Source organism: Takifugu flavidus, chromosome 19 (genome assembly GCF_003711565.1).
Source record: "Takifugu flavidus isolate HTHZ2018 chromosome 19, ASM371156v2, whole genome shotgun sequence".
Taxonomy (NCBI): Eukaryota; Metazoa; Chordata; class Actinopteri; order Tetraodontiformes; family Tetraodontidae; genus Takifugu; species Takifugu flavidus.
Window position 1 is genome coordinate 9,490,403 of NC_079538.1, and position 12,701 is coordinate 9,503,103.

At 43.9% G+C, this 12,701-nt stretch overlaps 1 protein-coding gene across 2 annotated transcripts; it reads left to right on the forward strand.

Moving 5' to 3' along the window:
• Positions 1–497: 497 nt before the first annotated feature.
• On the forward strand, positions 498–9,971 carry ehd3 (EH-domain containing 3). 2 transcript variants are annotated; one of them, XM_057016547.1, is made up of 9 exons: positions 499–809; positions 1,171–1,436; positions 3,054–3,230; positions 3,758–3,855; positions 6,724–6,865; positions 6,946–7,045; positions 7,132–7,302; positions 8,376–8,540; positions 8,626–9,971. In XM_057016547.1, the coding sequence occupies exons 2-9, from the start codon at positions 1,210–1,212 to the stop codon at positions 9,151–9,153; spliced, it is 1,608 nt and encodes a 535-aa protein (XP_056872527.1). In that variant the 5' UTR covers positions 499–809; positions 1,171–1,209; the 3' UTR covers positions 9,154–9,971. The 2 variants fall into 2 exon arrangements, with proteins under 2 accessions (XP_056872526.1, XP_056872527.1); XM_057016546.1 differs by having other exon boundaries at positions 498–1,436.
• The last annotated feature ends 2,730 nt before the right edge of the window (positions 9,972–12,701 follow it).

The following is a 12,701-nucleotide window of genomic DNA, read 5'->3' on the forward strand; positions in this document are numbered from 1 at the left end:
AATTTGACACTATATTGCTACAATAATACACTTTACAGGAATAATTTTAATAATACAAATATTTGTTTTTACAAATTTGATAAAATGTTGGATTACTAATTGACATTATCTGATGATACCAAAAAAGCTCTAGTAAACTTTAATTGAACAATTTAAAACGCACCTATTACGAAAAAAACTACAGCCTTATTAATCACAGATCCCAATAATTTGAGGACACAACGCACATTTTTATAAATCAAAAGGAATGTACAGCAGCAACTCCTTATTTTATACTCTAAATTCATTTCTACGTTATTAACCTAAAACACTTTTAAAATAGCAATAGCCGCCAAAGTGGAGAAAATATAGTAAAGCACAAGTCAGTTATCGAGCATTACTGACACGGGACGCTAGGCGGCGCCCTGACTTTCAGACGGCGGTCTCTCCTCCATCATGGCGGCGCCCCTCTCTCTCTCTCTCGGCTCCAGCAGCGGCATCACTGGGCGGGACCGAGCTGTGACGGACGGCCAGCCTCGGGGCACTTCCGCCGGGCTCCGGTTTCCTTCACCTCGGCATTTAAATTGAGCTGCAGGACGTCAGCTGCCAAATTCATCACCGCGCTTTGAGGGAAATTAGGCCCAAAAGCGAATCGAAGCGTGCAGCTCGTCATTTTTTAGGGGAATAAGGGAACAATTTCGATTCCAGTTGGTGTTATTTTGTGGACAGAAGAGCCGGAGCAGAACAATAATGGTGGTTTCCAACTGACAGCCAGTCGGTGCATCATTTTTGGGATTCCTCTGTCAGCTCTGGGACCTAATTGAATAGCGGTATCCTGATATTGTGCATTAGCAGCGTGATTGAGGATTGGATTTTGGCCCGATTGAGATTATTTGCAGACATTCATTAGTCATCAAGAACCGGTTTGATAGTTTTGGGGGCTACGAAGCTAAAAGTGTGACTGAGATGAAACTGCATGTGGAGAATTAGGGTTGAATTTACCTTAAATATACAATACAAGGACAGGTATTAATTGCTTTTATTTTAAGTCTATTTTGTACTGAATGATTTACGTTCAAGCATTTACTGTGCTTTAGATAATAAAAATTGTCTTTTAGGCACAATAGTTATAAAATAATATTAAACCCTCTCAGTCGAGGCCCGAATAAGAATCTTTGACAGAATATTCAGCAATTAGAGATTTTACTGTTTGAAGAAGCAACCAACGACATGTTCAGCTGGCTTGGGACCGACGACAGGAGGAGGAAGGAGCCTGAGGTCTTTCAGACTGTCAGTGATGGACTTAAGAAGCTCTACAAAACCAAACTCCTGCCTCTGGAGGAGAACTACAAGTTCCATGAGTTCCACTCCCCGGCTCTGGAGGATGCAGACTTTGACAACAAGCCAATGGTTTTACTGGTGGGCCAGTACTCAACCGGCAAGACGAGCTTCATACGGTGAGGGGGGGGGGGGTCAACACAAGCAAATTCATACACAAAGAAGGTCTGACCGTGGCTGACACGCCCAGACTCTCAGCTAAAGTAACACAACAGGTTAGGAGAACTCAGGGTACCTTTATAAGATGCTTTTTATAATGTTATAGCAAGATCACCATCAGCAAATAGATAAACACAATCTGATCCTGTTTTTTGGTTAAACAGTGCTAATTGGGTTGAGTGAGTCAAGAGCTCATGACCTGCAGTTCCCGCCTGGGTGTTGAACCTTGTGTCTGCACGAGGATGTCCTGCACTCACCCAGACACACACAATAAGTGTTAGCCTATTAGAATGGAGAGAGGACGCCGTTGGTGACTTCCTGCTGTGATGCAAGACAGCTGTCTGACATGTTTTGCTCTTTTCTGCTTTGTTTTGTTCGATTAACTCCCCGATGGCAACGGCGGCGAGGCATCGGCAGCACGGTTCCTGTCCGACGATGCGACAGGAAGGTGCAGAATGTCCAGAATGCTGGCTAACCCCCGAGTTCACACCTCAGGGTTCCCGCCGCTGGAAGGGCAGAAGGAGGGAGCGTTCATTAAAAATTCAACCTATTATTAACAGATAATAAAAATCTCTCAAATTGCTGATCATGGCATTTCTCCCCCCTCCAAGGTGACTTTACTTAGAGTGACATCTGCTCACTAGAGTACATGATCGTGAACATGCATACACACCCTCCCTACAACACGTGCAGGGAGATGGCTCTACCAGGCACTACCAGTGTTTGCAGAGCGTATATGTGAGGGAACCGTCTTTACATCTGGTAGCAGTTAAACTGCACACACACACACACACACACCCACCCTGTAAAATTTATGACCATTCACGGCTGGAAATCTTTTCTTTTTTTTTTTTTTATGGCAGGTTTTTAGGGTTGCAACGGGCTCCAGAAATCCTCTAATCTTAGCGTGTCACACATGCTGCAGAACAGCGGAAAGCGAATTGGGTTGAGGTCATATTCACATCAGCTGTAGGCTGACGTTGCGTCATTAGTTAAATACATCTTTATTAAAAGTCTGCTGCCGACTGTGTGTTGGTATACATTGCCGTTTGGCCTACTTTACATACAACATTTCCATCTTATCCCTGTTTCAGAAAGCACAGAGGTTTCATGTTAACGTTTAAGGGCCCTACTGATATAATGGCTTCAAACCCCACGTTTAAATGTGAAATCCCCTAAATCCTTCTTCCAGCAGGTTCTTAATTCAACGCAGACCAGCTGTCTTCAGATTTTTATTTTTGTTGAACTGCTTCTCCAGGCTTTTCAGTGTGAAAGAACTGCTTTTGCATGCACATCTGTCCGTGTTGCTTACAGCTGTGTTGTTTGAGGGTTGATACAAGCCTTTTCCTAAAGAAACGGTTAAAAACAAGAAATGGTTGGAATTTAGACAACTTTCCACGCAAATGGGACTGTATGTCCTCACCTATCATAAATATTACTGTATGTCATAAGGTAACACCTTTTTCTTTCATTATCTGAGGTTAAATCGGAGCAGGGTGATCTTTTACATGCTCGGTTTATCCCAACAGGGTGTTTGTAAAACATCTCATCTCTTGTCCCTGTAATCTCCTCAACAGCTACCTGTTGGAACAGGATTTTCCCGGAATGCGCATCGGCCCCGAACCCACCACGGATTCCTTCATCGCGGTGATGCACGGTGACACAGAGGGAGTCATCCCCGGCAACGCTTTAGTGGTCGACCCCAAGAAGCCCTTCAGAAAGCTGAACGCCTTTGGCAACGCGTTCCTCAACAGGTAACGGCACATTTTCGCCAAACCCGTGATGAATTCTCTGATATCGGATGGCGAGCAGGCTTAAAAGGACAGAACACAGAGGGGAAACATGGGAATAGGAGACCAGAGAGTGCGAGCGACAGTCGACGCCAGAGCTCGACATTCCTTTGTGATTGAATTTCCCAGTGCGCTCTGGCTGGGATTCACTCTCCTCATGGCTTCCTGCGTGTCGGCTGACCCACAGGACTCCCTTCTCATCCTTCTGAAAAAGAGCCAGAATCTTTTCACACTTTCCTCAAAGTGAACAGACAGAATACGCGCTGACTGTCGCAGCGGCGCTGGTGGTGGGGGGGCGGCTTGACCCAGGCGACCTTTGATAACCTGACAAGCTTATTCAGCTGGAGAGAGTGAAGGAAAGCAGAGATGGAGGAGAGAGCGGGCGTCTGGCCCGGGACCGTGCTTGTTGTTTTAGACGTTTTACACTTCTGTCCAGTTTCTTTTAAGTTGCCAGCACGCCTCTTCCCCCCCGCGCGTGTCTTGCCTTGCAGGTTCGTGTGTGCACAGCTGCCGAATCCCGTGCTGGAGAGCATCAGCGTGATTGACACACCGGGAATTCTGTCAGGAGAGAAACAGAGAATTAGCCGAGGTAAGACGTGCACACTGGTCCTCTCCCATTCTCTCTCTCTGTTCATTTATTAGCGAGAGCCCCAGCCCCCCCCCCCCCCCCCCCCCCCCCCCCCCCCCCACCACCACCATCCATCCCTCCATCCCACTGAACTCTGAACAACCACGTCAGCGTTTCCTTTGGATGCATGTGTGTGTGTTTACTTTAACTTCCAGCTAACAGGATTGCGCTTCATTCATTTCAACAGGAAGCAGCGACAGAGAAAGATGAGCTTTGACTGTCTCGCACGTGCACACGCACCCGTGCACACGCACGGCTCAGAAACAACAATCTGCGACTCTGTTGTTAAAAAAAAAAAACAGATGTAAATGAAACAGAGCTGTAAAGTTAGGTCATCAAGACAAATGTGAAGATTTTTATAGATCCATTTGAGAAAAAGTATATTTTATACTGTTTTGATTTTGTTTGTTAGGTATCGTTCTTATCTCTAGTGTCAGATGTGGGTGTTGCTGGGCCTGTTTTCGGTGTAAAAAGCTCCTTCCCAGCTTCCGAGGGTCCAGCATTGTTGGCATTCCCAAAGCTAATTAGCAGCATTGCCATAGCATCCTTTAGCATTCAGAAAAGAGTTACGATAATTAAAGAGACCTATTAAGTGTTCTACACGTCCACTGCTTTCTTTTTTCCATCCACCTTCCTCTGTATTAAAATGCCTGTGTTGTATGTTCTGGTTTTATGCCAGTTAAGGCCCAAGTGGATTAGCGAGCTTGATGAAAGTGAAAGCGAGAGGTTCCTTTTCCTCCCAGCCTTTACCGTCTGTCCATCTCACTTTTTTAGCACCCCATCCCAGTTGCACGCCAGTTTGCCTCTGGGGCCACAAATCTTGCACGAGGACTTGGTCATCTGGTCTGCAAGAGTGTTTTGGGAGATGAAATATATAAACACACATATGATGTTCCAGAAGGCTAAACAAAACCAAGATTCTGGTCACTGAGTTCAGCGCATTACTTCATCGCAGGGTTGGGTCGGGATTAGTGCGTGTCAGGAGACAGTTGTTGTCTTGAGAAACTTCAGAGAGCGAATAAGCTGACGGCTTCGGTGCAACTTTATTAGAATTCGAAAGCAACTGAAGGAAACAGGTTTGCCGGGCTGTAAAGGCGGAACGGGTCCTCCGATGGCTCGGTCCACATATCGAGCGTGTTGTGAAAGCAAATAAATAGCCCAGTGGGGTGTGACCCTGCTATTGTCTGTTAGATATAAAAATACAGGCTAACCTTAATCTCTCCTGCGTCAGCACAGCTGTGTTGTCTCTGGGGACTGTGTGTGTGTGTGTGCGTGTGTGTGCGTGCGTGCGTGCGTGCAGCTGTGTTTTCACATGGAACTGTCGTCCATTTCTGCATTTTGAGTATCTGTTTTCATAATTCTTGCATTTCTGTTGTCTGTGTCACGATTTAAGACTTGTTTTGCTGTTTTGTCACTGTCTCCATCTGTGCGTGCGTGTGCACGTGTGTTGGTGTGTCCAGATGAGGAGATTTCAGGCTTTAGCTGCCTACATAGATGTCGTTATGGAGGTATTTCTGATACTAAGTTGGCGGTATCAGCTCCGACCGGCCAATTAAAAACGATACTTTGAAGATTTTATGGACTTTGACATGTTCTTCATCAGACCTTTGTCACATGGTGTTATTAAGCATCTTTTCTGTCCTGGACCTTATAGGAAGTTTTGTATTCTTTATCACCCAAATTGTCCTCAGTTTTAGGCTCCAATGAAACTGCAATTTATGTGATCGACAGACATTTTAGCCTCAATTTGGGACATTCTCCATGTATTCAACATCTGCTCCAGGCTCCGAGAAGTGATCCCACTTGCTTGTAAACCATGTGTCTGGCACAGGCTCCATTTTTCATGCTGTCATAATGACGAAATCGCCACACCGTCCAATCAACTTAGGCCGAATATTCAAGGCGGACGAATATTCAAGCCCCTAAACTTGCTGATGTGCTAAAATTCCGACCATGTGAGGACATCTGTGAAGAACAATCCACTAAAATTTTAAAATATCAAGGTATCGAGCTGTTTAATGGTCCAGAAGTGTGTCATGTTTTTAACTCCCAGCTGGGAAAAAAGAAAAACCTTTACTAAGACAAACTTCAACATTTTACACACTGAGTGCAGGCTGCTACAGCTCAACTCACTCATGTCCCAGGGAGGAATCATCCTGCACCATCATCCTGTTTGTTTACTGATGCTGGCAGCCAGATAGTTGTTCGTTCTTAAGCAAAATTAAATCTAAGTTGCATCTCTACTGGGAGGAGGAACGGAGTCGCCACAGTAACAGTAGTTTGCAAAAGCTCAGCTATGTTCTTGCAGGTGTTTTTTCGGCCTTGCTGTACACTACAAGCTGCTTTTTTTTTTACAAACACAGCCACTCAGACAACCCAGCCAAATGCATTAACATAAAGCCTCTATTGACCGCTTGACCTCACATGCGCTCTTACGTTTTGTATTGGAATTAGCCAACTAATCCATTTTTTTCCTGTTTTTTCTTTGCTCTCGTCTTGACTGGTGCATTTCCTGGTTAGATTTTTATCCTGAAGCCCCTTAAAAGTCAAGAAGCCTTTGATTCCTGACTCTGTTTCATCATCAAGACATTGAAACCATCAAGTCACGCTTGCGTTGCACCTAAAGTGCAGCTATTTTAAGGCAATATTGGCCTTTGAGTTGCTTTAATGGTTATAAATGCTTCAACATCAAGTCAGGCGGCATCTTTATTAGCTTCACACCTGCACATTATGGGGCAAAAGAAACAGGAAATTAAAGTGATCTAAAACTGTTCAACTCTTGGGACAGTGTCATCCCTCATTTATTTGTTCATTTCTACCTCCACTTAGGCTATGACTTTGCAGCTGTCTTGGAGTGGTTTGCGGAGAGGGTGGATCGGATCATATTGCTGTTTGACGCCCACAAACTGGACATCTCTGATGAGTTCTCGGAGGTGATAAAGGCCCTGAAGAACCACGAGGACAAGATCAGGTGCCTTGTGGACGCGCTGGTCAGATTAAAGGATGTTAATGCCACGGTTCCTTCAAAGCAACACTGTCTGTGTTTTCCAGGGTTGTGCTGAACAAAGCCGATCAGATCGAGACCCAGCAGCTGATGAGAGTCTACGGTGCCCTGATGTGGTCCCTGGGGAAGATCGTCAACACCCCAGAGGTATAGAAAAACCTCAGTGAACATGTATGTCTTGAAGACCTCCACCGCCTTTCGAGACTTGGGCTTACAGCGTCTCTCTGTCTCAGGTGATCCGTGTCTACATCGGGTCATTCTGGTCCCACCCGCTGCTGATTCCAGACAACAGGAAGCTGTTTGAGGCGGAGGAGCAGGATTTATTCAAAGATATTCAGTCTCTACCGAGAAACGCGGCACTGCGCAAACTCAACGACCTGATCAAGAGGGCAAGGCTAGCCAAGGTAGGGAGCGGTCGGACCACACAAGCACTTTGACGACGTTTAATTCCCCTGCGTTATTATTGCACTTATGTTAAACTCATTTAGCTGGAGGGACTCGCAGGATTTTTACATCGTCCCTTCCAGCTGTTACCCTCGACAGCAGAACTGTTTGTCTCTGTCCCACTGCAGAGGACACACACGTGCACACATTCCTCTAAACAGGCGGATTTATCAAACTGTTGTTGAGAGCAGTTTTCCTGTTCGACAGCTGATAGTGTGTGTGTGTGTGTGGGTGTGGGTGGGTGTGTGTGTGTGTGTGTGTGTCAGTGAGGATCAAGGACGTCTCTGAGTGGGGGAAACGCATACATCACCACAATGACATAACAAATAGGGGGTTCCTTCCTATGTGATGGCTTTGGCCAGAACTAATTTCAGATGAATATTGAAAACAAATGTCAACACAAGTCGTTGATTTACCATCTCACTGAATTTAAATCTTTCCTTGCTAAACAGCGGCAGTCCGATGTGTCACTTTTTTAAAGAAAACATTCTCATATGCAAGCTGTTAGGACTGTCTAAACATTGCTCATAACATTGCTCAAAACACTCATAATAATCGAACGTGTCATCGTGCTGAGTCAGAATTTGACATCCATTCTGTCTGGTTTGGTCTTTTCTTTCTTGTGCAGGAGGATTTAAAGGAATTAATGCCTTCGTGTTCCTCCCGACATTAAAGTGCACATTAGGAATGAATGTAATAAAGCATTTAACCCCTCTGCTGTGATCAATGAAAGTGTCATTTGAAGAGTGAAACTTGCATAATCAGGACCTGCCATCCTCCCATTGATCCATCCATCCATCCATCCATCCATCCATCCATCCATCCATCCATCCATCCATCCATCCATCATCCATCCATCCATCCATCCATCCATCCATCCATCCATCCATCCATCCATCCACTTTTAAAAAAAGTGCTGACTCTAGGTCCTTACCAATCATGGATTATTATTCATCCTTTATTTTTGGTACTTTTGAAGTTTTTGCCACTATAATTAAAAGAAAATCTAAACTCTTTACCCTTGGCCACTCAGGTCCATGCCTACATCATCAGCTCGCTGAAGAAAGACATGCCCTCTGTTTTTGGGAAGGAGAACAAGAAGAAAGAGCTGATCGCCAGCCTTGGAGATATTTACAAACGCATTGAGAGAGAGCATCAGATATCACCTGGAGATTTCCCCAACCTGAAAAAGATGCAGGTAACCAGGAATTAGCAAACGGGTTTTGTAGAGGGAGGGTCTGACAGGTGAGATCAAACGTTCTGATATGGTTGTTTACTTCTAGGATCAACTCCAAGCTCAGGATCTCCACAAATTCCAGCCTCTGAAACCCAAACTTCTGGAAGCGGTGGACGACATGCTGGCTCACGACATCGCAGGTTTAATGATCCTCGTCCGCCAGGAAGAAACCCAGCTTCCCAACCCAGTCGTGAAGGGCGGCGCCTTCGACGGCACCCTGGACGGCCCGTTTGGGCACGGCTACGGCGAAGGAGCCGGCGAGGGCATCGACGAGGCCGAGTGGGTGGTGGCACGGGACAAGCCCGCCTACGACGAGATCTTCTACACATTGTCCCCCGTCAATGGGAAGGTGACAGGAGCCAACGCCAAGAAGGAGATGGTGAAGTCTAAACTCCCCAATACGGTGCTGGGGAAGATCTGGAAGCTGGCGGACATCGATAAGGACGGGATGCTGGACGACGAGGAGTTCGCGCTGGCAAATCACCTGATCAAGGTGAAACTGGAAGGACATGAACTGCCCTCAGAGCTGCCTGAACATCTGGTTCCTCCTTCGAAGAGGAAAATAACCGAATAGTCATTGGAAAAGCAAACCTCGACACAGGCGTCGCTTTCTTCACTAGAAAATTGACATTAAAAAATATGCTTAAAACACTAAAATTGGCAAAAGTGATACATCGAAAGCTGTAGTTAGTCACGGTAAAGTTGTAGCTTAACATAAATAAGTCATCAGGAAACACTGGAATGTAGCAAAATGTGAGCGAATCCAAAACTACTGGAACTTCCTCAGCTGTGATATAAAAATAAACAATATCCGATATTTTATTTACCTTTTGAAATAAAATACATCACCGACAATATCGAATATATCATGTTGAGAGCAAAAGGTGACAAAGCACACATGGTGAAGGCAACCGTAGCGACTGCTCTGATTCCGATCTTTTGGAAATCTTGTAACTGTTATACAAAGTTGTCGTGTTCGGACATTTGCCGTATTGGGGGAAGGTGATGTGCAGATGTGTTGCTGTGGTGTTTGAGCACATCCCCACATACGTATGTCTCTATGCATTACGTCTTAAGCATTACAGACCCTACTGGTTTGACTGGTTTAGAAATTAAACTGCGAACTAACTCCACAGGTTTGTAACAGTGACAAACACTAATCACATCTGTTCCTGTCCAGTGTCATTTCACCAACAGTTGCCAGTATGGACGTACATCCTCGTTTCCAGTTTACGTTTGCATCTCTTCCTTTGTGCAACTGGATTTACTGCACATAACAAAGGTTTAAACACCCATCCTGTGTACTGGTGCGACTGGGAATGCTGTTTTTCAGAATTGTTGATGTTCTGTCGGTGTAAATGGTCCAAATGTAATAAAGAACCTATTACCAAAGTTGGAGTTTGAGGCATTATTTTATAAAACTCCCAAATATCTTGAGGGAATGTTGAAGAACTGCTTTATCTGAGAGTTTTTCAGGTTTACAACAACGTAATTGCAGGATAACGAAGATAATCAAGTCTTTAATAAAGACCCCAACTTTCCTGCTAAAAAGCTTAGAGTCAAAGATATAATGTATAATAAAATATGGACGCATAGATTTAATGCGACGTTTGCGTTTCGTTTCTCACATTTTTCAGGAGACACTTCATGAGATTTTACCCTCGAATAACGAAGGAGAAGTGTGGGAAACACGAGATCCTAAAGGATGAAGGAAGGGAATTCTTACAAGCACTTCAACCTTGGTCTTATCTTGGCCGGAGTTTCAAGACGTTTTCCACATAAATTCAAGTCGACATCAATTATTTTTATGTCGTTTATGCAACACATCAAGCCAGGACTGTGATTTAAAGGCCTTTTAAACCTACACATATTCACATGCACGCACGCACGCTGCATGCATAGATGATGCATCTACACAGGAAGTTCTGCTGTTGTTGGTCATTTCCTGTCCCAACTTACAGTAACTCAAACACACAAATAATTTGCATGTGTGGACACAAAATGCTCAAGGTCATGTACGTCTGTCTTTGTGTGTGTGTGTGTGTGTGTGTGTGTGTGTGTGTGTGTGTGTGTGTGTGTTGGGAGTGGGGGGCCACCTACCCAGTCTTTTGAGATATCAGACTCCTGGTGCAGACTTGTTGTACAGTTTCCAATCTGCTCCAATCATCCACACCTACACCCCACACACACCCTAAAAAGATAAGATTCCATAAATCTGTGTTCTCCTCTTGCTCCCTTGTTTATTTCCTCTCTTCATCCTCCTGTCAACTTTTTCTACATTTTCCAGGAAGCACAGAAATACTCCTGCTACCAGAAATAGTTTATGTGTTCTTTTTTCCCCTTCCAGTACACGGTTGATGTTCGGCTATTTTTTCCATGTTGGGATTTTCTTTAAACAATGAGCAGTCACACACTCACGCACACACACACACACACACACACACAAGCTTCACTGTTAATCATTACTGATTAATATGGATTAGAGATCACTGAAATTAAATTAAACTGTAGATATGCTACTGATGAAAGTCTTCCACAATGATTTGAGCTGACGCCGAACAATGAATATAATAAATGAATAACTTTCCTGTCGTGTGTGAGGTCATTTTGTTCAGTTAGGCTGCAACACTTGTCACCATGGAGACAAAGTTAATTAACAGTGAGGTGTTGTGGCTCTTCGTGACCTCTAAACCCTCGAACTTACACACATGATTGTGTCCTCCAATCTGGATGTAGTTCACCAACAGGCAAGTTTTCAGGTGAATTAGCAAACAAATCTCCATTCTTTAAAATTGTTATCGTTGGAATTTCCTTTTTTTCAGTTAAAATAAATTATTCCTACTGAATTTGGATGAATTTGGTCTTTATTTTGTTGTGGTGCTTTGTCCAGTAACAATCATGATATAAAGTGAAAATAGACATCAGTGTAGAAAGGGCCAGATTTTTCAAGCTTACTTTACATCCTTAAGTACACGTCTTTGTCTTTATATTAGTTGGTAGTACCCTTCAGGTAATGTGGAATGGTTGGATAATTTCTGGAAGCTCGAACTTGACTCTTAACTCTTGAGTTAACTTGAGTTAAGACTTGGTTTAAGGCCTAGGTCAGAGTTTGGGTCAGGGTTAGAGGGTTAGGTGTGATGGTTACAACCAGTCAAGGGTCTGGGAACTGCTTTAGATCAATGAAAGTCCTCACAAGGACAGGATTTGTTTGTGTGTGTGTGTGTGTGCGTGTGTGTGTGTGTGTGTTAGAAGTAATAACTTCACTAAGTCCTGATGGGCATTTCTTGAACCTTTTCCTGAGATATCCAGAGGCCACGGACAAGGTCAGCATCCTGTGTGACACAAACACACAGAGAACACACACACATACACACACACACACGCAAAGAGCGAGAGAGATTCACTTGTAGCATTAGAGACTCATAAAATCATTATCATCATTGTTCTATTACCATGGCATGATCAGAAAAATACCAACTTCTGACCTGAGAATCAAACTGTTAACACTCGTGCTATTTTTGATTTGTGCTGCATAAATAAAGGCTTTTGTTAGTTTTTGAAGTCTCCTGGCCTCTCAGAATTATATTGGCCTGTTGTGATCTAATGGTGTTCCTCTAACACAACTCCCACCTGAAATATGTGTAGTAGTTCATTTAAATGAACCTCACACATAACCACAGAAAAGCAGGCCTCTTTATTGAGTACACGAAACCCAAAGATCATTATTTTATCATTTTAGTTGTACTGCCCCCTTGTTAATTTCCTGTACATTGGTTTCCGCATGCATATCTCTCATGCATGGCTGATGTGCAGGAACCGAGTTTTCATCACTCTTATATAATGTGTAAAAGAAGGCTTCTCAGATAATGCTATCTTGTTGTTTTAGTTAGAACAGGAACCAGACTGACTCAGCGAGACAGCCCACAGCTCATTCATTCATGCGTGGACGTTTGCAAATCATCGCTCCTCATCTTTTTCTTTATTTTCTTTTTATTTTAATAATGAAGATTCGGTCAGAACAGTCAGTAGGGAGGCGCAGAATTCCTTTTTCATGAATATTGTAGTGTAACACAAGCAATCAAACTGCCTGATATGTCATTCATTGATTTACCATCCTCTCTC